Source organism: Gorilla gorilla, chromosome 2 (genome assembly GCF_029281585.2).
Source record: "Gorilla gorilla gorilla isolate KB3781 chromosome 2, NHGRI_mGorGor1-v2.1_pri, whole genome shotgun sequence".
Classification (NCBI taxonomy): domain Eukaryota; kingdom Metazoa; phylum Chordata; class Mammalia; order Primates; family Hominidae; genus Gorilla; species Gorilla gorilla.
In genome coordinates, this window is record NC_086017.1 from 130,393,899 (window position 1) to 130,419,495 (window position 25,597).

The 25,597-nt window shown below is 43.1% G+C and overlaps 1 protein-coding gene across 4 annotated transcripts in view; it reads right to left on the reverse strand.

Annotated features, from left to right (window-relative positions):
• The window catches only part of CD80 (CD80 molecule), a 56,808-nt gene that overhangs the window by 12,573 nt on the left and 18,638 nt on the right, over positions 1 to 25,597 (reverse strand). For 2 of the 4 annotated variants that reach the window (XM_063704090.1, XM_055383725.2), the window contains exons 2-5: positions 22,791 to 22,874; positions 20,985 to 21,284; positions 7,867 to 8,184; positions 457 to 738 (exon numbers count right to left, since the gene is read on the reverse strand). In XM_063704090.1, coding sequence (XP_063560160.1) covers positions 457 to 738; positions 7,867 to 8,184; positions 20,985 to 21,084 — 700 coding nt within the window. In that variant the 5' untranslated portion in view covers positions 21,085 to 21,284; positions 22,791 to 22,874. Of the gene's footprint in view, positions 1 to 456; positions 739 to 7,866; positions 8,185 to 20,984; positions 21,285 to 22,790; positions 23,302 to 25,597 lie in introns of those variants that run through there. The other 2 variants (XM_063704089.1, XM_004036114.5) reach the window with 2 other exon arrangements.

Here is a 25,597-nt window from a genome sequence, read left to right on the forward strand (position 1 = left end):
TCTAAAAACACTATAAAATACTATCAAAGTAAATACGACAATTCTAAAATGTATCTGGCTGAGTTACAGTAATGTGCCATGTAACGTTTTCAATGGCATTCTGCATATATGATGGTAGTCCCATAAAATTATAATACCGTATTTTTACTGTACCTTTCCTATGTTTACATATGCTTAGATACACAAATACTTATTGTGTTACAACTGCCTATGTGTTCAGTATGGTAACATGCTGTACAGGTGTGTAGCCTCAGAGCACTGGGCTGTACCATGTAGCCTAGGTGTGCAGTAGGCTGTACCATCTAGGTTTATGTAAATACACTCTGATGTTCAGACAATGACAGAATTGCCTAATGATGCATTTCTCAAAATGTATCCGCATCATTAAATGACACATGACTATATTGTCTTTTTAGATTTGATATAGTAGAAACTCCCCAGAACAATGTCACTTACTTGTATTCCAGTTGAAGGTCTGATTCACTCTTAAATGTCCATACTTGATGAGACACATGAAGCTGTGGTTGGTTGTCATATTGAAATCCAGTTTGCTGCTAACAGCATAGAGCTCAGTTTCAGGATCTTGGGAAACTGTTGTGTTGATGGCATTTAATTCTTCTCCATTTTCCAACCAGGAGAGGTGAGGCTCTGGAAAACCTCCAGAGGTTGAGCAAATTATCCTTCTAATATTAGAAGTTGGAATTTCAAAGTCAGATATACTAGGTGTAGGGAAGTCAGCTAAAGAAAGAACAAGAATATATAATTACATATAGTTACAAACCTATGTGTGTAGAGGTTTATTTTTAAATAATTTTCTAGCTTTAATAAGAATTGATAAAGGCCAGGTGCAGTGGCTCACTCCTGTAATCCCAGCACTTTGGTAGGCCGAGGCAGGTGGAACACCTGAGGTCAGGAGTTTGAGACCAGCCTGGCTAACATGGCAAAACCCCATCTCTACCAAAAATACATAAATTAACCAGGCATGGTGGCAGGTGCCTATAATCCCAGCTACTCGGGAGGCTGAGACAAGAGAATGGCTTGAACCCAGAGGGTGGAGATTGCAGTTAGCCGAGATCGTACGACTTCACTCCAGCCTGGGCAAAAGAGCAAGACTTCATCTCAAAAACAACAAAACAAAACAAGGATGACAAAATGAGATATAATTTGCAACTTCCCATTAATCATTAATAGTTATGTATAATCCAAAGACTAACTGATTTGAATTGGTTATATCAATTCTTTGCCACTTTTGATGGAGATAGGAGGGCACTTATTAGAGAAAGAAGTAGGTTCGTGTGAATAAATGTTGCCAGAGTACTTGCAATTGTAAGAGATGAAGAGAAGAATAATAGACAATGTTTACTGAACTCTTGTTTGTTAGGTCTGGACCTTACCTCATTTTGTCCTCACAGAAACCCTAGAGAGGTAGGTTGTAGATCTAAAAAGATCAAAGATCAGTAATTTCATATGATTTAACCTAATATAATTTCCATTTTATAAGTAATCAAACTGAGGTTTAGAGAAATTATAACTAACCAGTAATGGCGGAATTCAAATCTGTCTGACACCAGAGCCTGTCTTTTCTTGACCTTGCCTTTCTTTCTTTCCTTTCCCTTTCTTCTCTTCGCTTCTTTTCTTCCTGATGCTTGAAGTACACAAGTGGCTTTCTTCTATGTTATCTATTTATTTGCTAAACTATAGCGAACGCCTGAAAACCCACCATCCAACTTGAGACCGAAAACACTGACAGTAACTTAGGTAAATCTGCTGGTATGATGTCACCTATCCTGTCCCTCTCTTTCCCTTACCTAAGGTAATCACTATCACTATCCTAAATTTGTGGTTAGCATTTCCTTGCTTTTTAAAAGGCCGTCTTTTACATGAGGGGCCTACCCCTTTGCCCTTGAGAATGGTTTCTCATGTCCTCCTTTCTGGCCTTATCCTTTGAACATTGACTCTTAAGTCTGTTACAGGTAAGGGCTCCATGAAGTTGTGTTTCCCTTTTCTTTCTGGCTACCTAAACTCAATACATAAATAGAGAAGGCTTTGCCTAACATAGAACTTTCGTTTGGAAAGGGTCTAGATGGGGAGAGAGAAAACATAAATCTGGTCAAGGAGAGGAGATCTTGGAGAAAGGAAAATGCTGCCTAATTTGCAAACCTGTGACCTGCCTTTTGAGGGGGCATTGTGTGCGTGTGAGTGGGGGGCAGGCATTGAACTATAGTCATGAGCTTTTGCTTCTACTGAGTCTCACCAACACCCCATCCCCCCGAAAAAACACCCATGACCAGTATTTTTTAATGTGCATATTTATTTCTGGATGGGTTTTCCCTCTCTTTATTCTGTCCTGAGACCATGGGCAAAGCTCTTTATTTTAGGTGAGAAGAAAAACTGTGAACCACATCAGTAATGTTTTCATTTGAAAATATCATTGAAATGTATTTGAATAAATTTATTTGAATTCATTTGAATTTTTTAATTATTTTGATAGTAGACATGCTGTTTATTTATTTAATGTGCATATGGAAGCCTGAAAAATAGAAAGCTGTATAGATTGAGTTTAGTTGTTAATTGGTTTGGGAGTCTTCCATGCATAATTTATGACTTCTTGGTGTTCTATATATTTGTCCGAATTAATTACTGGGATGAAGCTATGCTAGCTTTCAAACAGGAGATGCCTTTCAGAAATTTGTATATTGTGCAGTTGCCAGACCAATTAAATACCTGGTTGAAATTAAAAAAAAAAAAAAGTAGTCTTTTACTCAGAAAAACCTATATCCAAACTACAACATTGAGCCTATAACCTCATTCACCACACTTTATTGTTTTTCTTACTATTTTGATATGCCTTAAAGGGACAGGAAGGCCTTCCTAGCATTCCTCCAAGACCCTTGAGGCACTGTTTCATTTATATATTTGATCCCCATAAGATACTGAAGTACAAAGTACAGGAAAATAAATGCAGAGAACATAGGAGAAAGATACCTAGCGGCTTCGTCACTTATTCTTACACATAAAGAGTTTAGCTTCTTAGCATGAATGTAGGGATTCAATCTCCCCATAGAGTTAGCTTTCTTTTCAGAATTCTGAGCCCCACAGAGATGTCATGTAGCATATGGTCATCAAAAGCAGGTTTTAAAACCAGTTCTGCCTTGTGACCCTGGGTCAATAACTTACCCACCTTTAGTCTTAGTTTGCTCATCTATAAGATAGGGACACTAATACCCAGGGTTGTAAGAATTAAATGACATCATTCATAGAAATCACTTAGCACAGAGCCTGACACACAGGAAACTAAATAGTCTCACTCTGTTGCCCAGGCTGGAGTGCAGTGGCACCATCTTGGCTTACTGCAACCTCCGCCTCCCGGGTTCAAGTGATTCTCCTGCCTCAGCCTCCAGAGTAGCTGGGACTACAGGAGCCCACCACCACGCCCATCTAATTTCTTGTATTTTTAATAGAGATGGGGTTTCACTGTGTTAGCCAGGATGGTCTCAATCTCCTGACCTCGTGATCCACCAGCCTCGGCCTCCCAAAGTGCTGGGATTACAGGCGTGAGCCACCACACCCAGCCAATGATAGCTGTATTTAAGTGGGTCTTGAATTTATCCTCTCTTAGGTAAACCCCCTCATTTAAATCAGGTTGCCAGGCAAACACTTCCAGGAATGCCTTGTGGCACCCACAATAATGAGGATAAAGGGAAGCCATGACAAATGATGATAATTGCCAGGAAAGAGGAAAAGTTGGATTTGGTTGGAGGTGAAGTTACCTTTTTTTTTTTTTTCAATGAACCCTGTCCCTAAATGAAGTTTGATATGTTCCTGAGCCACTTTTAGTTGGCATTGTTATTTCCCACTTATTAATTTATCCTATAAGATCGACTCATGACACAGGCAGCTGATATCTAGAATATTCTGTGTTTCTTATAACATCAGTATGTTTTGTGTTATAACTAGGAATAACAAATCCAAAAACTCATATCCTAAATTATTAATATGATTCATGTTCATTTCTGTGCTCTGCTTTTCTGGGAAATAAACTACAGGAATGCCACTCATACCAGGAACTGTATTAAAAATCTTTTCAAGGCCAGGCGTGCTGGCTCATGCCTGTAATCCTAGCACTTTGGGAGGTCAAGGCAGGAGGATCGCTTGAGGTCAGGAGTTTGAGACCACCCTGGAGAACATAGTGAAACCTTGTCTCTACTAAAAATAAAAAATTAGCCAGGCATGATGGCACATGCCTGTAGTCCCAGCTAGTTCGGAGGCTGAGACAGGAGAATCGCTTGAACCCAGGAGGCAGAGGCTGCAGTGACCCCAGATCACGCCACTGCACTCTAGCCTGCGTGACAGAGTAAGAGACTCCATCTCCAAAAAAAAAAAGTTTCAAAATCTTTCTTGGCTTAGAACAGCCTAAACTCCATCTCCCACCTTTTTTCTAAGGTGATCTGTTTAGGGTAACTACTCCTAAGGTCTTGTGAGATTGTGAACAATCAAAGACGTTGTAAGACTGTGACCTTTGTATCTCATTTTAATTAGTTAACCCAATTTTTACCACTCTTAATAGGAAAGGGTAAGAATGTCTTACGAGGAAAGGAATAGGTGCACACGTTTTAGGAGGAAAAATCCATTAACCTAGTTAAGCTGTTAACTAATGTAGCTAGTTCTCAAACATGCCAGTTAATGGAGGTTTTCATATGGCTATGCTGATATTATATTACCATTTTGCAATCTTAGACAAATATAGGGTAACCAACTTGTCCTATTTGCCTGAGACTTTCCCAGTTTTAGCACCAAAAATCTTGTGCCCCAAATAAACCCTTTGGTTCTGAGCAAAGAGGATAACTGGTCACTCTAGCCAAATGAGAGCTTAATTCCTTGCTTCTCAAATTGTGGTCCTCCACAGCAGCACAGGTATCACCTGAGAGCTTGTTAGAGGTGCAGAATCTCAGATCCAAACCCCAGACCTACTGAACTTAAATCTGCATTTTTAACAAGACCCTCAAATGACTCATAGGCTTATAAGCATTTGAGAAACACTGCTTTGACTCAATTGGAAAATTCAGAATGCTTCTCAGCAAAACTAAGCGAGTGACCTTTTTGTTTTCCCTTTACTGGATTTTGTCCACCCACACACCCTTGGTTCTGAGTACCCCAGAAATCTCACATTGTCCCCTTAGCTGTCCTTGGTCTCTTAAGGTAATCTGCTAATAGGGCCTGCCCCCCTTGAAATGTTTCCTTTTCTCACTCTTGGATTTTCTTCTTCATCTTTCTATCCAAATTCACCTGACCTGAGTCTACTTCTCTCTCGGTAGTCCATTAGAGGACTACGTACCTAACGTAATTAACTAATACAGGCTAACATATTTGTGGTGCCACCCCCCACCCCCCACCCCAGGAAACACATTTTCATTTTAACAGGGATCTTTTAGGAGCAAAATGGAGAAACTAGCAGGAATGGCTATGATGATGAGAATTTCAGGAGTCAATGCAGGTGAAAATCGTGGAAGAGGTAGACTTCTTAGTACCCCACAAATCACATCACCATATAATAATTTATTCTATCCAAGAGCAGAGAAAACACTGAAGTTTAAGATAGTTCCATGTAACTTTGGCTTACTCCCCAAAACTTGAGGTGTGATCTGGATGTCACAAGTAAAGATTCATAGCTAATGATCAAAACAAAGAACAGTAAGGAATTCACTACGGATCTGCTGAAGTTATCTATTATCAAGGTTAATCATTATGTTTTATTAAGTAAGAAGTTTGGTTTTCACTAGAGGCTCAAGTCCCAGGGGAAAAAGAAATATGTTCAAATTTCAACTGTGAGAAAATGGCTCAGGGCTATAATTTCTCAAAAAGGGCTCTGGCTCCTTCAGTATCCTCTGTTATACTGTGATTAAAGTGAAACTCCCTTTGCAAAATTATGACTGAGACAGTGAAAGAGATCTAACTTAACTGACTCCATCTTGCTTCTAACCTCCAAGCTATCTTTGTTCACTCCTGGGTGTAGGCTGAACTAACTTTGGTAGAAACTTAGTTTATAGTTTATAGTTTAAACAAAGACGGTAACAGCCCTTTCCCAAAGCAGACCTCCTTCTTGCCTGAGGAGTAGATTGCCTTTGTAGGACTAACATTAGCCACAAGATTAGAAATTATGGTTTAGGAGTCATAAAGCTGGATGCTATGAGATTCTGACCCTCCCTAAACTGCTCCTAAGATCAGTGCTTGAGCTATTTTGCAGCCCCTGCACTTGATGGATCAGCTGGCACCACCCAGATCAATAAACTGGCTCATCTGATCTTGTGGCCCCCCAACCCAGTGCAAGAAGACAGCTTCAATCAACTCCCTATGGTATCATCCCTGACCAATCAGCACTCCCAGCTCACTGGCTTCCCCCGACCCACCTAGTTATCCTTAAAAACTCTGCTCCCCAGATGCTTGGAGAGACTGATTTGAGTAATGATAAAACTCCGGTCTCCCACACAGCCAGTTGTGCATGAATTACTCTTTCTCTATGGCAATTCCCCTGTCTTGATGAATTGGCTCTATCTACGCAGCAGGCGAGGTAAACCCCTTGGGTGGTTACAAAAGCAAGGGTCCTTTCTTTCCGAGACCAGAAATGCTTGCCTTCCACAGTAGGTACATAAACAGGGCTTTGATTCATAAATTAGTTTTTTTCCTTGTGGCAGGAATTAATTATGCATCCAATTCTCTAACTTTTTTTTTTTTAAGACAGAGTCTCTACCAGTAGGGAAATGCTCACCCTCCTCTGTAGTCTGCTTTTTTTTTTTTTTTGAAACAGTCTTTGCTCTGTCACCAAGGCTGGAGTGCAGCGGCACCATCTCTGCTCACTGCAACCTCCGCCTCCCAGGTTCAAGTGATTCTCCTGCCTCAGCCTCCTGAGTAGCCAACACGTCCCTGGCTAATTTTTGTATTTTTAGTAGAGATAGGGTTTCACCATGTTGGGCAGGCTGGTCTCAAACTCCTGAGCTCAAGCCATCCACCCACCTTGGCCTCCCAAAGTGCTGAGCCACCGCACCTGGCCCAATTCTCTAACATCTAATTTTTCAGGACTGACTGCTAGATTAGAGCTTCAAATATGCAATAAGTAAATTATCACTTTGAAAATATTAGAATATAATAGTAAGATAGCCATAGTAATAGACATTCACATACTACCTGAAAAAGATTTATGCCTCCATTGTTCTTTTTTTTTTTTTGAGATGGAGTCTTGCTATGTCACCCAGGCTGGAGTGCAGTGGTGCAATCTTGGTTCATTGCAACCTCCGCCTCCCAGGTTCAAGCGATTCTCTGCCTCAGCCTCCAGAGTAGCTGGGATTACAGGAATGCGCCACCACATCTGGCTAGTTTTTGTATTTTTAGTAGGGACGGAGTTTCGCCATGTTGGCCAGGCTGGTCTTGAACTCATGACCTCAAGTGATCCGCCTGCCTTGGCCTCCCAAAGCGCTGAGATTACAGGCATAAGCCACCATACCCAGCCCCGTTACCTTTTCAGCATACTTTCACAGGCATATATTGCTGGGTCAAGTGCAGTTAGTAGCAAGGCTACATCAAATCAAAGATGCCCCTTGGTGATTGAGAGGCTCTTTAGGTCATTATAGTGCCCCAGGATGATTGTCATGAACTTGGATTGTCAAAGAACAAGAAATGCACATTAACAGATATTTCCAGGACATCTTTAGAAACCAGTTAGAGTTTATCGTACAACTAGAGACTTAACTCCAAGAAATGAAGTGAGATACATCCCTCTTTGGTAAAATTTTCACCTAAATCAATAGCCATGTGTCTTTAAGGGCATTAAGAATCTGCCGGCCTAGAGTAAAATCAGAAAATCCCACCAACCTTTGACCGATAACGTCACTTCAGCCAGGTGTTCCCGCTTGAAAGCGTCTTTTTCATACTTCAGAACAACACACTCGTATGTGCCCTCGTCAGATGGGCGCAGAGCCAGGATCACAATGGAGAGGTTATTAGTGATATCAAAGATGGTCCGGTTCTTGTACTCGGGCCATATATTCATGTCCCCAGACATCATAGTCAGCACCATTTTCTTCTCCTTTTGCCAGTAGATGCGAGTTTGTGCCAGCTCTTCAACAGAAACATTGTGACCACAGGACAGCGTTGCCACTTCTTTCACTTCCTTGGTCACGTGGATAACACCTATGGAGAGGCAAACAGAACAAGATTGTATATTTATTAAATACAGATTCCTGCACGGTCAGGAATCCAAAGTCGGCAGTAACAGAACTTAGGGTGTTGTGTCTAGTGACTAAGTATCAATCCAGTTTGATTTTTGGGGTCCCCAATGCTTTTTTTCTCTTCATTTTTTAAAAATTGTGGTAAAAAACACAACAGGCTGGGCGTGGTGGCTCACGCCTGTAATCCCAGCACTTTGGGAGGCCAAGGCAGGCAGATCACTTGAGGTCAGGAGTTCAAGACCAGCCGGGCCAACATGGTGAAACTCTGTCTCTACTAAAAATACAAAAAATTAGCCAGGTGTGGTGGCGGGTGTAGTAATCCCAGCTACTCGGGAGGCTGAGGCAGGAGAATCACTTGAACCCAGGAGGCGGAGGTTGCAGTAAGCTGAGATTGCACCCCAGCCTGGGCAACAAGAGCAAAACTCCATCTCCAAACAAACAAACAAACAAACACATAAAATAACATAAAATTTATCATCTTATTGATTTTTAAGTGTACAGTTCAGTAATGTTAAGTATATTCACATTGTTGTGAAACAGATCTCTGGAAATTTTCATTTTGCAAATCTGAAACTCTATGCCCATTAAACAACTCCCCTTTCCCCCTCTCCCCTCAGCCTCTGGCAATTGCCATTCTGTTTGTTTGTATGAATTTGGCTACTTTAAATATCTCATAGAAATAGAATCATACAGTAACAGCCTGTTTATGATTGGCTTATTTCACTTAGCATGATGCACTCAAGTTTCATTCACGTTGTAGCATATGATAGGATTTCCTTCCTTTGGAATGGTAATGATATGATCATAAGGATAATGAATAATATTACACACACACACATACCCCACAGTTTGTTTGCCCATTCATCTGTAGATGGACATTTGGCTTGCTTCCCACCTCCTGGCTACTGTGCTGCTATGAACATGGGTGTGCAAATATCTCTTCAAGACCCTGCTTTCAATTCTTATGGATATATGGAATTTTGGGGTCATATGGTAGTTCTATTTTTAATTTTCTGAGGAACCTCAATAGTGTTTTCTATAGCAGTTGCACCCGCAATGCTTGTTAAAGGTTTTGGAAGTCACTATCTAGAAAAACTAAATGTGATTGCATAAAAATTTGGTTTTGAAAACAATGAAGACAAATCACTAAAATCAGACTCATGGACCAATCATTATAACATAACCTATCCCCTTCCTTTTTCTTGAGAATTTTCCAATGACATGCAAGATTTAGGAGCATATGAGCCTTCTCTCACAGCAGGCAATTTTTAGTCCTATTACTTCTTATTTGGTTTACCTAACACAATACCACCCCCAAGAGAAGTCAGTCCTGACTAAGGTTCTGGGTACAGTGGTGGTGGAGGAGGGCAAGGTGCTGCTGCCCACCTCTGTCTAGATAGCCTATATTGAATTACTCTTCATACTATTTCCTTTTTTTGCTTCCTCTGTGGTGGCTCTATGGAGGGGACAGGTGCTATGTCATTTAATCCCCCAGCAATCCCACAAGATATGTATTATTTTCTCCATTTTGCAGCTGAGACAACTGAGAGATTGAGAGGTTCAGGAAGTCTAGGACAGGGCAGGTCAGCCTGAGATTCCAAGGGCCTATGATTCTGCAGTCATGACGAAGAATAAGGGAGGGAGATGAGGTCAACTAAGAAGAAAAAAGAGGGCCATACTTTAAATAGGTAGGGAATATAATCAGTCTTCATTATTCATGAATTCTCACTTACAGAAGGCCTCCTTCTTGGCTCTGTTGCCTGGTCACTTGATTAGGTAATTTTCAGCTACTACTGCCTTGAGAAATAAGGAAGAATTTCACTGTAAAGACCTAGTCTCTGATGCTCACTGCCTTTTCCCTTGCGTTTCTCCTACAGCCCCTCTCCCCACAATCACGTGATGCAACAACACACACACACACACACACACACACACACACACACACACACACACAGATATGCACATGTACACGCATTCATTTAAACTACAGAACTGCATTTAACCGTGGGAAAAATCTAAGAATAAATTTTATCCAGATTAAGTGAGCTAAAGACAATCCATTTCATGTGACTTCAGTGGTGTGGCACAGGAATAAAACCTTCATCTGTCACCTTAATACACATCCTGATTCCTCCCCTTTTCACTTGAGTGACTTAGGATTTAAAGCTCTCAGGACTGCCTACTTCTCTACCTACCTTAAAGGCAACCATGACTAAGTGCACCCTGCTAACATCCTTGCCTAGAGGCTCCTGGTTGTTGGTATAGAAAGAACATGGGCTTTTTTCATTCAATAAAATCCACAGTAGTTGTGTGACCTTAAGCAACTTACTTTACTTCTCTGAACCCCAGTCTTCACATTGGTTATTATGAAGATTAAATGAGATAATTTATGGCAAGCACATACTGTAATTCAATGCCTAGACCCACACCAAATATGAATCCCATTCTCCTTTCTCCAAGGGGGTGGGGAATTTACTAACTTCTAAGGCTTTTGATTTCGTCTTTGGACAATTTGACTGAGGAAGTTTTGCTTTGCTTTATGTTGAAGTCTGTTTCCCTCTAGCTTCTACATGCATTACAAAACACATCTCATTCTTCTTATGTAACAAGACTTGCAGATATCTGAGGATACTTATATCCTCTCTCAGACAGTTCTGCAGGTTCCCATCTGCCCCTGTTCCTTATTGATGTACTGAAAGTGAGTACCCTCACTTTCCTCACTACACAGTTTGATTTGTGTGTATATTTTTTTGAGAGAGCAAAGTCACTAAATCTAGCATTCCAGACATCCACTGTGTGATTGGCTCAGAGTAGAACCGGGTTGTCACTTCCTTTACCTAAATCTATGTTTGCAGCCTAAAGTTGAATTCAATATATTAGCAGCCACCTTACACCTTTGATATAACTATTGATATACTGACAAGCAAATTGCCTTATTTTTCCACCTACACATACCACTGTGTGCTGCTCCTACATCCAGTTCAACACCCCACCAAATGGGTAAAGCTCTTCCAGTGACGTTATCTTTCAAGAGTTATCCAGAATCTTCCCCTTCCCTGCATCTCCATAAGACGACACATCTTTCTTTCTTTTTTCTTTTTCTTTTTTTTTTTTTTTTTTTGAGACGGAGTCTTGTTCTTTTGCCCAGGCTGGAGTGAAGTGGCGCTATCTCAGCTCACTGCAACCTCCACCCCCAGGTTCAAGCAGTTCTCCTGCCTCAGCCTCCTGAGTAGCTGGGATTACAGGCGCCCGCCATCATGCCCAGCTAATTTTTGTATTTTTAGTAGAGACAGGGTTTCCACCACGTTTGCCAGGCTGGTCTCAAACTCCTGATCTCAGGTGATCCTCCCACCTCAGCCTCCCAAAATGCTGGGATTACAAGTGTGAGCCACCACGCCTAGCATGACGAGACATCGTGAGCATTCAGAAATATGGAAAGGCACCTGCTTGTCTTATGTATATAGCCAGATGCCTATGGGCCAGGAGTTGGGAACAGAGACAGGGATCCCTAGTGAGCGAGAAAGTCCACTGGTCCCCTGAAAAGACCTGAATATAAGTGCCAACCATGGGTTAAACAATGTGCTCAGCCCCAGGGGATATGAAAGTCATAGTAAGGAATGTGAGATCTGGAAGGGACTTCCATGATCATTCATTCTCATGGCCTTATCTTACAAATGAGGAAACTGAGCTGAGGAAAAGAAACTGCCCCAGCTTTACACATTTTTTTCTTTCTGGCCCAGGCTTTTAGGGCCATTCTTCTTGTTTACCGATTTCTTCAGTTTTAGGCCACAGTCAGTAAGTTAAGCCAACACTGTCCCCACCCACCCCAATCCAGCCCTACCACTGAGCCCTTTTGCTATGAGAAACAGAGTCCCAGGCCAGGCATCATGGCTCAAGCCTGTAATCCCAGCACTTTGGGAGGCTGAGGTGGGCAGATCACGAGGTCAGGAGTTTGAGACCAGCCTGGTCAACATGGCGAAACCCCATCTCTACTAAAAATACAAAAAAATTAGCCGGGCATGTTGGGACACACCTGTAATCCCAGCTACTTAGGAGGCTGAGGCAGGAGACTCACTTGAACCTGGGAGGCAGAGGTTGCAGTGAGCCAAGATCACACCACTGCACTCCAGCTTGGGTGACAGAGTGAGACTCCGTCTCAAAATAAATAAATAAATAAATAAGAAACAGAGTCCCTTTCTTTCCAGGCCTGATTGATCCCATGGTTCCAGGCTGAAATGACTCCCATGCTTATACCTTTGGACTATTTCTACCATCTTCAGGTACCCTAAATGGATCCTATATCCTGCCTTTATCTCTTTGGCTATCTGCAGTCCATGCCATACAATTACCCTCCAGCCTGGATTTGCTAAAAGAGTTTTTATTTAAAATATTCTGTTCATTTCTCCATCCACATAGCCAAGAAATATCGGCATATCAATATCTAAACTAGTCTCTGTGTCAATAGCACCAAAATTCCTCAGCAGGCTGTATTTTCTGATTTTTGGTTTAGAAGGCATGGTCATTCTTCCTAGGCTCTTGTAGGACCTAAAAGCAGCATCCCTCTAAGGCCCCAGTGCCCCCTGCCCAGTGCTGTCGTACTGTGCCTTCTGGGCCCTGTATCCCCTGGAGCCACACAGATCCCCTTAGGGAGACCCATGTCTAGGGACTTCATTTCCAAGCCCTCTCTCTTCTTAGATAGCAGGATCATGGGGCACTAGCACCTTTCCATCTCACCAGCCATTCTCAGGCCTCTGTCAGACTGGATACGGCCCCACCACAGCACTGAACAAGAGAGTTTTGTGATGGTGGGTATTTGCATAGCAAAGTGAGGTAATGCAGAAAGGTCCAGGCACCTCTTCAGCAATTGTGTGGAATGTTGCCAGTCCCTGCTTTAGGGAATATAACTGAAAGAAAGGAAGAAATAAAAAGACATACTTGAAGGGAGCATATTTCAAAGTGAAGCTATATTAGCTAAAGATCAAATGACAACCCAGACACTCCTAGTGTTGCAAGGAAAGCAAAATGAGACGTAGAAGGAACATGGGCTATCCATCTCCATTGACTTGGATTCTAGTCCCAGCTCAGCCACTTGCTGTTTCATCTGTTTCTTCATCTCTAAATAGGTATGACACCTACCCCTTGGGATCACTGGAAAATTCAGTTCAATTAAATGATATAAATAAAAAGTCCCAAGGACATAGCAGGTCTTCTGTAAGAGTTTCCATTTTTCTTTCTCCCTCCTCCCACTGCCAACTCTTACCTTTCGTTTCACTCAAGGGTTATGTCAGATATATAGCACTCTGGTTTTGCTATGGGCCAGACAGACAGCAACTCACTTGTCTGGGCCTCCCAATAATAGGGTCTTTCCCCACCGAACTATTCGTTCCCAGCCAAAAAGAATCCAATATTTATCACTGATTTTGGTATGTGGTGATGTTAGCAAAAGTGAAAGCATAGCTGAAAGAGAGACTATCTAATTTCGGTGATGGCTTCTGAGGAATTTTTGTCCAGCCTTCTGAGGAGAAGAGTGAGGAAGAACAGGACTAAAAAGAGGAACCCAAAATCTTCTGAACAATTTGGAAATTCACACAGGAACCCAGTTTTCGGGATTCCACCACACAGAGACAGAAAACAGTCATTATAAATTTGCCCAACAAATTTATATCAGTTTTGTCTGTTTTAGGGACTCCATCACACACGGACAAAAAGCAGTTGAAACGGAAATGTCTCTAACGATTTTGTCTGCTTCAGTGACTGGCGGGGAAAGTCAGCGCCTGGAAGTCTCAATATTACTGTCTCAAACCTGGTTGAACTTCTGAGCTTGCTTTGCCATTTTTGAATGGGCATTGTAACACCTACCCAACCCAGTGGGTGCAAGGATTCAAAATGAGATACTGCTCATAAAAGTCCTCCACAGTACCTAGGACATTAGAGGGAGCCAGTGTCTTCCCCAGAGATCCACACAGTTCAGGTCCCACTTTGCTCACATCTACTATCGTGGCCCCTTGTCAAAGAGGCCTTCCCTGACTCTCCTTGAACAGCGCCATCCTCCCTGCCCCCCTCCATCCTGCTACTCTTTAGTCTCTTTGCCTGATTTGTTTCTCTTCAGGCTTGTCTCCAGCTGATATATATTTTTACAACTGTGATGTATATTTACAGGTATATGTGATACATAATTACGTATGGAGCTATGGAGCAGAGGCTTCCTCCTTTGTTCACTGCCATATCTGCAGTGTCTAGAACAGGGCCTGGCCCATAGTAGGTGCTCAGTAAATACTTGCTGAATGCATGTCTAGGCATGAGGAAATGAGGTCTGGCTCCATCCACTGTGTATTAGAATCATAACCTTGAGCAAGCTGGGTAACCTCTCTGGGCTTCAGGTTCCATCTCTGTAAAACAGTCATAATACTATTGTTATGATTTGAATGTGTCCCCTAAAGGTTTTGTGTTGGAAATTTAATTCCGGGTGCAACAGTGTTGAGAATTGGGACTGTTAAAAGGTGATTAGGTCATGGAGACTCTGCCATCATGGATGGATTAATGCCATTTTCTTGGGAGTGGGTTCACTACAGCAGGAGTGGCTTCCTTATAAAGGATGGTTTTGGCCTCCTTCCTACTCTGTCTTGGGCGTGCTCTCCTGCCTTTCTATCCTCTGCCATGGGATGATGCAGCAAGAAGGTCCTCATCAGATGTGAGCCCCTTGATCTTGGACTTCCCAGCCTCCAGAACAGTAAGAAATAAATCTCTGTTCTTTCTAAATTACCCAATGTCAGGTATTCTGTTATAGCAGCACAAAACAGACCGAGATAACTATCTTCCCTGCTTCACATAATTATCACAGCGATCACAGGATACCAGATGTAAAGTGCTTTCTTAACTTTAGAATGCTCTACAGATTTTTAATGGGGCTGTTCTTTCTCATGCACAACAGCCTGCTTTGCTGAACCACACCCCCATAGGACCAGCATCACCATGGTAACTGGCTGATTCTTGAACTGAGTTCAGTGCCCATAGCTGGCATGGGGAGCCCCTCCTGCACCTCTACCCAGCAGCAGTCAGAAAGGGCCAGAGGCTGTGAAAGGAGGCGGAGAGAAGGCAGAGATGGACGGCAACGCTGCTCGCCTTCTGGCGAATGCATGGAAACTGCCCACCTGTAGGGCACAACAGGGACACTCAACACTGCTGGCCTCAGCCTCTGCCTCTCCTGACCCCTTGGCCACCCTCCTGCTCTGACCACTTCAACTCTGGACTGCTAGGCACACAGGAGAGGAAGCTATTTGCCAACAAGAGTAGAGACCAAGAGTTTTAGACAAATAATGGACCTCTCGGCCGGGCGTGGTGGCTCACGCCTGTAATCCCAGCACTTTGGGAGGCCGAGGCAGGCGGATCAGGAGCTTGAAGATCATCCTGGCTAATACGGTGAAACCCCGTCTCTACTAAAAATACAAAAAAAAATAAATTAGCCAGGCGCGGTGGCGGGCTGATTTTTGTGTGGAGGACTTTTACGAGCTGTAGTCCCAGCTACTCGGGAGGCTGAGGCAGGAGAATGGCGTGAAGCCGGGAGGTGGAGCTTGCTGTGAGCCAGAGATTGTGCCACTGCACTCCAGCTTGGGCGACAGAGCAAGACTCTGTCTCAAAAAAAAAAAAAAAAAAAAAAAAAGGACCTCTCAAGGGCTCAATCTAGGCCAGGCACCCGTAATCCCAGCACTTTGGGAGCTGGCCAAGGCGGGTGGATTGCTTGAGCCCAGGAGATCGAAACCAGCCTAGGCAACATAGCAAAAACCCCATCACTACAAAAAGAAAAAATAGATCTCAATCTACAACAGAATATTATTTCAGAATATTATTTGGCCGTAAAAGCGAATGGAGTACTAAGACATACGCAACATGGATGAACCTGAAAGACATAATGCTCAGTGAAAGAAAATAGTCACGAAACGCCACATATCGTAAGAAATGTCCAGAATATTCTTTCTTACCTGGATTCTGGAAAAAAAGGAAGAGAAAAGAAATGTCTAGAACAGGCAAATTCATAGAGACAGAGAGTAAATTAGTGGTTACGAGGAGATGGGGTACAGGGGAATGAGGAGTAGCTGCAAATAGGTGCAGGTTTCTTTCTGGGGTGATGATTTCCATCATCATCCAGAACATTTCGTTCTGGAATTCGATAGTGATGGTGGTTTCACAACATTGCAAATATACTAAAACCCACTGAATTGTACACTTTATTTATTTATTTATTTATTTATTTATTTATTTATTTATTTATTTATTTACTGAGGCAGAGTCTCGCTCTGTTGCCCATGCTGGAGTGCAGTGGCATGATCTTGGCTCACAGCAACCCCCGCCTCCAGGGTTCAAAAGATTCTCCTGCCTCAGCCTCCTGAGTAGCTAGGATTAAAGGCACGGGCCACCTTGTGTGGTTAATTTTTGCATTTTTAGTAGAGACAGGGTTTTACCATGTTGGCCAGGCTGGTCTCAAACTCCTGACCTCAGGTGATCCACCCACCTCGGCCTCCCAAAATGCTGGGATTACAGAAGTGAGCCACCGTGCCTGGCTGAATTGTATACTTTAAAACGTTGAATTTTATGTCATTGCAAATAAAACATGAAGGGAAAAAAAGAAACCATACTAGGAAGACCTGAGTCTTCCCCACCCTCTCCATGCAGCCTGGAGGCCTGGAGGATGCAGTGGCCAGTCTGCAGTGCCCCTCCCAGGGAGTTCAACCTCAGCAGCCGTTAGAGAGGCTGCCCTCGCAGGGGTCTGGGAGCTGCATCACCACTGCTGGTGGAGAAGGGAGAGAAGCAGTTGACACAACATCTTTTAACTCACCAAATGACGGGACATACATGATCTCCCTGGAAACACAAGTGTGCTTTTTAAATAAACATTTTCCCTGACTACGAAATAAACATTCTTAGAAAGAATGGAAGATATAGAAAAGCGTGAAAGTCACCTATTGTCTCACCACCTGGAGATTTTACCGTTCCTGGTTTGTGCACACTCTTCCAACAGGAGTGACCCCCCTCTAAATGTTTGATTAGGTGAACTAGCACCGACAGGGCTGGTGTCAGCCCTGGGCTAGGTGCTAGCCACACAAAGGAGACAGTCAGAGCTGCCTCTGGCAGCCACAGGCTTGAGACCTGTGTCTCCTGGTGTTCACTGTTCCTGACTTTTCCCCCTGTTTAGACCCTGCTCATATACTCTGTACCATCTGATCCTTACTTTTTCTCTTTCTAAACAGTATTTATATCCTTAAAATGCTCAGGGACTTGAACAGCTGTTGTCAGGGTGATGATGGCAACAATCACTGCTCATGGGACCCCTGGGCCAGCAGCATAGCGGTGTGTGTTGCGGGGAGAGGAGGATGTGTTCTGTGAATGGTGGCACTTTGGGGTATTCTCTTTTCTCCTAGCTCTGAGTTCTCAGACTATAAACTTATAGGCAATGCTTTTCCTACATCTCTTGCCTCCTCCTACAGGAGGCCTTTCCCCTCTCCTTAGACCTGACCCTCTCTTAAAGGACTCCAGCTCTGAAGGAAAAGCTGCCCACATTGGTCCCTCTGAGGGCTGCCCTGTTAGAGCCTCTGCCTTACTGCCACCAGTTGCTGGACTATAAAGTCAGGCGTTTCTGCCTCCATAGACAGTGCCTGCAGGCCTAGAGGGGGAGAGGAGCCTGGCTGGTTCCACCCTGTGCATGAAAGAGGAGTCCCTTCCCCTGGGCATCAGTGGCTGGGCAGGAGGAGAGGGGGAACACCTCTGCCATGGTGTGGCAGGAGAGGAAGGCCTAGTGTGGCAAATCTCTGCCCTGAATAAAGCCCTCTATAATCCTACTCCACTGTGTTCACTGAATCTCACCTCCCACGGACCATGCACAGCTCACACCTACACTCCCGTTGAGCAGTCCTCACTAATTTTACATGGTACACACTCTCCAATCCATCAACTTCCTTCTGATCCAATTCTTTTCATTAAAGACATCATCAGTTACTGTAAGTTACTGAAATAACCTCCTAATAGGTTTTGCACAGTCACTGTGGCTGCCCTACAAGCCACTCTGTTCTTCAGTAACACTTTTTTCCTTTTAAAGTTATTTACACCTTTACTACTGAAACTCAAAGTGTATGGTGGAGCAGCATCAGCATCACCTAGGTGCTTCTTAGAAATGCAGAATCTCGGGCCCCATCCCAGACCCACCTAAGCAGAAACAGCATTTAAAAAACTGTATAGACTTTATTTTTTAGAGCTGCTTTAGGTTCATTGAAAAATTGAATGTAAAGTACAGAGGATTTCCATATACCTTCTCCCCACATATTCACAGCTTCCGCCACTGTCTACATCCTGCACCAGGGCAGTACACTTGTTACAATCAATGAACCTACATTAACACATCATTACCACCCCAAATCTAGAGTTCACGATAGGGGTCACTCCTGGTATTGCATATTCTATGGATTTGGGCAAATTTATAATGACTTATATCTATCATTACAGTATTATGCAAAATAGATTCACTTCTCTAAAAAATTCCCTGTGCTAAAAACTGCAATTTAGCAAAACCCCCAGGCTACTGGTATGTGTAAAGAGTGAACAGAACTGGGGTAGACCACACCACTCTCCTGGGTAAAGCCCTTCCAGCTTCCTGAATAACATGCGGATTCATGACTATAACTCACAAGTGCTGCAGGGTCCGGTTCTTGCTCACTGGGCCAGTCCCTCCTCTGCTACTTCCCAGCTCACTGCCCCTCCTTGCTGGCAGAGGAAGACAGCACTTCCTCAGGCAGTGCCTGTGCCCTGCCTTCAAAGCACGTGGCTTTGTTTGTTGGCCGCGCTTTAACACATTCATTTGAGTGGCTATTGGATTACTTTTCCTCTTTCCAATGATAGTAAATTTCACAAATGCAAGAGCCATGTCCCCAGGACCAAGAAAAGTCTCTTGGTTTTAGGAGATGCTCATGTTTGTTGAATTAATAAATGATTAAACAAAAGAATGAACACCTGTGCCAGCCTCATCCTTACCTTTGTGCCTTTGTCCAGGCTGTTGCCCTGACCAGAATTCTCTCTCCATCATCCATCTGCCTCTGTAAAGCCTGCCCTCCTTCCTGCAGCCCAGTCTGTTACCCACTTTCCCAGATCTTGGGCTCCTACAATCAGGAGCATTTCATTGCTCTTTGCTTGTTCTACATGGGTTAGCTTTGCATTTCCCCAACTAACATATGCAGACCTCTTTGAGTGCAGGAATCCTGGCCTCAACTTTTATGGCCCACCTGGCGCACAGTAGGTGCTTCATTGACTCAGTCACAGCAGCAGTAAAACCAGGATGTAGCTGGAGAACAAGGTGCTTTCCTAAACATCTTTCTTTAGCTCAAAGATCTCTTTCCATTTACCTCTGACCCTAATTTTCCTTGTACAATTTCTAAAGTCTGGGTTTTAATTTTTATTTTATGTCCTCTTTTACTTTTTTAATTGTTCTCCCTCTTTCTGTCTCTACCCCTCCCTGCCCCCCTTATTTCTGGGAAGCCTGTACAAATTTCCTTCTAAATATTTTAAACTCCTCTGTACTCCCCGGAAGACTAGTTTGGGAATGCTTCCCCAACTCCCCAGAAGGAAATTGTAACTGTTGGAAATGTAATGTAACTGTCAAATATATAAAAAACCTGAGGTGTAAATTGTGAAATGTAGGCCATGGTTCTCTTGGTTCTGAAACAATGTAAAATAGCTCTGGACAGAAAATTTTAAATGACCACCATCGCAGTCAAGTAATCTGTGTGCCCCCACCTCCTCTTCTCTTCCCTCTACCTCTCTCTCACACTTCTGATATTCTAGGCAGTACTTTACGTGAGAAGTTTTTAAGACAAGGACCCTTAATAGTCGGGTCTTTGCAGACTGGCAAATCATGCTGGAGCCCAAACTTCTTTATTTTTGGGAAACTGGGAAGTATGCTGCTCACTAGAAAACAGATCTTTTGTTTTCTGACTTAAAAAAAAAAAAATCAGAACCATCCTGCCAGCAGGGACAAGCCTCACCCTTCTTGACAGTCCCAAAAGTTCAGCACTCTTAAGATCACCTGAGCAGGAACAAAAGCCTCTAGAAGTCAAATTATTACTTTCAGGACCTATATGTAATACCTATGTGGCAGATTAAAAATAACTAAAAACATAATTTTGTGTTAAATCTGATACCACTTAAAGTCAGATGCCAATGTTGAAAAAAGATCTCAGCATCCAAAGCAGAACAAATAAGATTAATGTATTAAGAGGAACTTAAAAAGGTTAAGAAGATGAATGTCATTAAGAGGAATTGTCCTCAACTACTCTCCCGCCTTCAGATTGGAAAGAAGATCACCATTGTTCAATTTTAGAAGCAGGACACTTTCGCTGAGCTGTATCATGAAAACATAGTTTGGGACTAGACTCCGAGGCCAGTATTGGCACATCACAAAATGTAAATGAGCATCTAATATTCATGGAAGACACCATTATGAATCGGCTGTATGGTTTTGTTAAAATAACACTGTCCCTTCCACGCTTCCTTGAAGGCCTGGGTTCTTGAGTTAACTTGGTTGCTAACTTGCTGTGTGATGATAGGCAGGTCCTTTAACCTCTTTGGACCACAGTCTTCTAATCTTTAAAATCTTCTGAAAACACCCTGAAGGTTCCTTCCGGCTTATAGGATAATAGAAGGGAGCAGCTCAGAGAACCCCATGTCCTTTCTCTTAACCCTGTAGCAGTTGACTCAGTTAAGTTCCTGAAAGTTGCTTACCTGAACAGAAGTGAGAAAGACCAGCCAGCACCAAGAGCTGAAAGAAATTGAGGTGTGGACACTTGGATGGTGATGTTCCCTGTCTCCGTGTGTGGCCCATGGCTTCAGATGCTTAGGGTCAAAAGTGAAAGCCAACAATTTGGACCCAAGTAAGACCAGGGCACTTCCCAGGTGCAAAACAGGCAGGGCTGATGACAATCCAATTGCTCACGTAGAAGACCCTCCAGTGATGTTTACAAAACACACAGAGATTGGAGGGTGTTCCTGGGTCTCCAAAGGTTGTGGATTTAGTTTCACAGCCTGAAAAAGGAACAAATAAAAGTCATTCAGGAAGGAAGGTGTGCCTACTTTGAGTTGCAAAACTCTCGAGTTGCCTGCTAAAATTAATTGGAGAGCTTAACCTAAGCAACCTCTAAAGCAGGGCGTGACCCTGAGGAAAATCGAATGGAAATTCTGTGAGGGGACCAGTTCCAAGAACCAATCACAGCCCTTCCATGAAAAGGCTTTCTACTTAATAGGTGGGGTGAAGATTTGGTTAGAAACAGGAGAGCTCTAAGGACCCTCCATATCTGTTAGCCAACCTGCAAAAGTTCAAATCCTCTTCTGAACATACCAAGAAACACAGAGCAGACAGTAAGGGTGTATTTTGTCCAAGGCAGGACCTAAGTTATGAAACAACTTCTTTCTTGACATGTTAACATAAGAAAACAAGTATCTCAATTCTTTAAACCCTCTACTCAAATAATGTATCATAAAGGGGTATGAGATCTCAATAACCAGAAAAGTCTATCCATAAAAAGGGAGGGAAAAAAAGACACTGCAAATGTTACTTATTAAAATTATGTACTCCAGGGCCAGGCGTAGTGGCTCACGCCTGTAATCCCAGCACTTTGGGAGGCTGAGGTGGGCGAATCACTTGAGGCCAGGAGTTCCAGACCAGCCTGGCCAACATGGCAAAACCCCATTTCTACCAAAAATACAAAAATTAGCCAGGTGTGGTGGTGGGTGCCTGTAATCCCAGCCACTTGGGAGGCTGAGGCATGAGAATTGCTTGAATCCAGGAGGTTGAGGCTGCAGTGAGCCAAGATGATTGCAACACTGCACTCCAGCCTAGGCGACAGAGTGAGACTCCATCTCAAAAAAAAAAAAAAATTATGTACTGTCATGTGAGGTGGCTGGGGATTAATTTTTCCAGTAAATATGTCAAAATTGAGAAATGAAAATGAACACTGTGCTCCACTGTCACCCCTTCAGGCTGCTACCAGGACACAGCCCCGTGCTGCTCAGAGAATGCTTGAGTGTCCTCTTTGGAGACCACCCTAGAGCTAGAGTTCCAGCCACGCCATATTGTTTTATTAGCCATCATCCATTTTAGACAGGATTAGTTAAAAGAGACTTATTCACCAGAATTTGTTTTTCTTAAGATAGAATCTTGCTCTGTCACACAGGCTAGAGTGCAGTGGTGTGACCATAGCTCACCACAGTCTCAACCTCCCGAGCTCAAGCGATTTTCCCACTTTCACTAGAATTTTACTGGCTTGAGAAATTCAAGTACGGCCCACAAAAACAATATTTGCTAGGATCTAGGACATTTTAAAATAATGGGCCACAATTCTCGCTATGATGCTCCAAATATGTTGGGAAGCCACAGCCTCCTGTGGGAATGAGACCCTAAGGGTTCCTTTGAGGGCAAGCCTGGATCCAGGAGGTGGTAGCAGAGGTATTGTTTGTTTAAAAAGCAGTGAGGTTGCTGGTAACTAGTTCTACCAAGCTATCCCATAGTAAGATAATAGTAAATGTACTTACTTGCTGAAGAAAAATTCCACTTTTTCTTTAAATCCTTTGATTTCAGGGTAAGACGCCACTTCTGAGATGTTCTCTTCTCACAGTCTATAAAGCAATGAAAAATGACTCCGTTTTTCTTTGGGTAGTCGCTCAGAGAGTTGACATTTCCCCTTCTAACTTCTGTTACTTGACAGAGGGTTTGAGTTCACTCAGGAGTTGGACAGGGTGTTTGAGGAAGCGCCCTCTGCTGCTGTCTTCTTCAGGTGGCTTTTGTAGAGGCTGTGGCTGGGGCAAACACAGCCTCCCTCACCACCGTGCACGGACTAACAAATGAAACACCACGGACACCAGGCGGCCTAGGGGAAGAGAAGAATGGTGTCCGAGAAGAGAGAGGGGCATCTGGCTAGCCTTGTTGTGTGATGGGAGGCAAGCCTCATGGGCTGGCTGTTTCTGTGCTGGTCTCAAGTTTTGTTTTAGCACCCAGAGTTACTCCTGAGTCCCTGCAGGAATAAGCTGTCAACCTCATATGTAGGGGACACTTTTGGGAGAGTGCTCAGCTCACAAGACCACCCAAATCTACTCCCACCTCTGAATCCCACCATCTTCAGAGAGTGGGCTCCTGCCAGCCACGCTGGATAGTGAATTCTGGTCACCCTAGCCACAGTTGAGTGCGCCTCTGGTGGGATGAGGAAGACTTTAGTCATGCCCATCACTCACATTTCCAACTAGGTTGCCACCCACCCCTGTTTGTCCCTTTGTAGGATTCTGGAGCCCCTGTGAGTGAGCAGCTGACCCATGCTGGACCAGTGTACTTGTTTGCACAGGTGGAACCTGACAGCACCTTGCATGGGTTGCAGTGAGCTGAGATCACAACACTACAATCCAGCTTGGGTAACAGAGCAAGACTCCATCTCAAAAAAAAAAAAAAAAAAAAAAAAAGACGCCATCCTTCCCATACCAGCCAGAAAGAGAGCAAACCTTGTGGGTGAGAAATACTGACTGCAGCGGCGGCTTCCTTCATCTCAGCAACAAGTTTGTGGCAGGGCTTACTGGATACCACCCTATTCACCTTAGATTTGGAATACTGAAGCTTTGGAAATCATGAAGGCAGAACTTGCTATGAAAGGACTCCACTGCACTGTCTCCTTCTGTATTGGCAGAAGGGGCCTAGTGAGCACCCTTCTTCACCTGTGTCTTGTTCTGGTCTCAGATGCATATTTTGAATAATTGCAAGGAATATGGATGTGACAATTCCTGCCTTACCTCTAGTAGATCAACATTACATTTTCAAGTAAAGGGAACATAGATTGGAGGTAAGTTCATGTTTTCTATTTTCTTGAACATTTATTCAGATCAAAGAAATGTTTTCACTGATTTTTGCCACTTCTACTTGATACATTATTACAATGCACTGGAAGTGATTTTTTTTCCAGGTATTTAAAGTAATAGAAAGTTATAGATGTCAACTTAAAAGAGCAAAGAAATACAGAGTTTTAGAAATTTATTTTCTTTTTTTTTTTTTTTTAGATGAAGTCTTGCTCTGCCGCCCAGGCTAGAGTGCAGTGGTGCAATCTTGGCTCACTGCAACCTCCGCCTCCTGGGTTCAAGCAATTCTTCTGCCTCAGCCTCCTGAGTAGCTGGGACTACAGGCGTGTGCCACCACGCCAGGCTAATTTTTGTATTTTAGTAGAGATGGGGTTTCACCGTATTGGCCAGGCTGGTCTCAAACTCCTGACCTTGTGATCCACCCGCCTCGGCCTCCCAAAGTGCTGGGATTACAGGCGTGAGCCACCGCACCCAGCCGAGTTTTAGAAATTTCATGAGGGACTATATGAATAAAAATTTTGATGATCACAGACACCCTCAAATTTTAAGAATCCCAGTGAAATCCTAACCTGCCTTGGAGAAACACACATTAAACAACTTTGCCATTAGCGTTTTGATGTGACTTAATCAAAGAGGCTGGAAGAAAGGAACACCAGGCAGGTACTTTACAGGGTTTCCCCAATCCTGATTGTAAAATTCAGAAGGCTTCTCTTCCAAGATTATGTACTAATGGGATGTGTTTAATTCCTCTTCCTCCTACAACGGGTCTAGGAGCATGACCTGTGGACCACAGATTTCTAAGGTAAATTTCTGGACACTGGAGGTGAGATGGATGAAGACGGGCAAAGGAAGCCGAACCCGAATACCTATATTACTGGAAAACAAAACAAAACAAAACAAAACAAAACCAAGTAAAAGATTTAAAAGGAGGCTGGGCACAGTGGCTCATGCCTGTAATCCCAGCACTTTGAGAGGCCGAGGTGGGCGGATCACTTGAGGCCAGGAGTTCGAGGCCAGCTGGCCAACATGATGAAACCCCAGCTCTCCAAAAAAAAAAAAAAAAAGCTGAGCATAGTGGTGCACGCCTGTAATCCCAGCTACTGGGAAGGCTGAGACATGAGACTTGCTTGAACTTCAGAGGCGGAGGTTGCAGTGAGCTAAGATTGTGCCGTTGCACTCCAGCCTGGGTGACAGAGCAAGATTCTGTTTCAAAAACAAAACAAAACAAAACAAAAAAACAAAAAAACTTTAAATGAGTTTGTTCTGAGGAGCAGGCCCAGGATTGGAGAAGAATAGAGCAGGAATTACTGCTCCTCAGTGTAAATTCTTTAGTGCCACTTATTTTTTTGTAAATCCATCCTTGGCTTTACTGTAATAAAAGTAAAAGAAATTCTTTTAAAAATAATTCACATAAAAATTCTTCTAAAAATTTTTATGTGAAAAATTAAAAGGATAAATTTATGAAAGCATATTTTTATAATTCTAGGGTGAGCAAGACACAA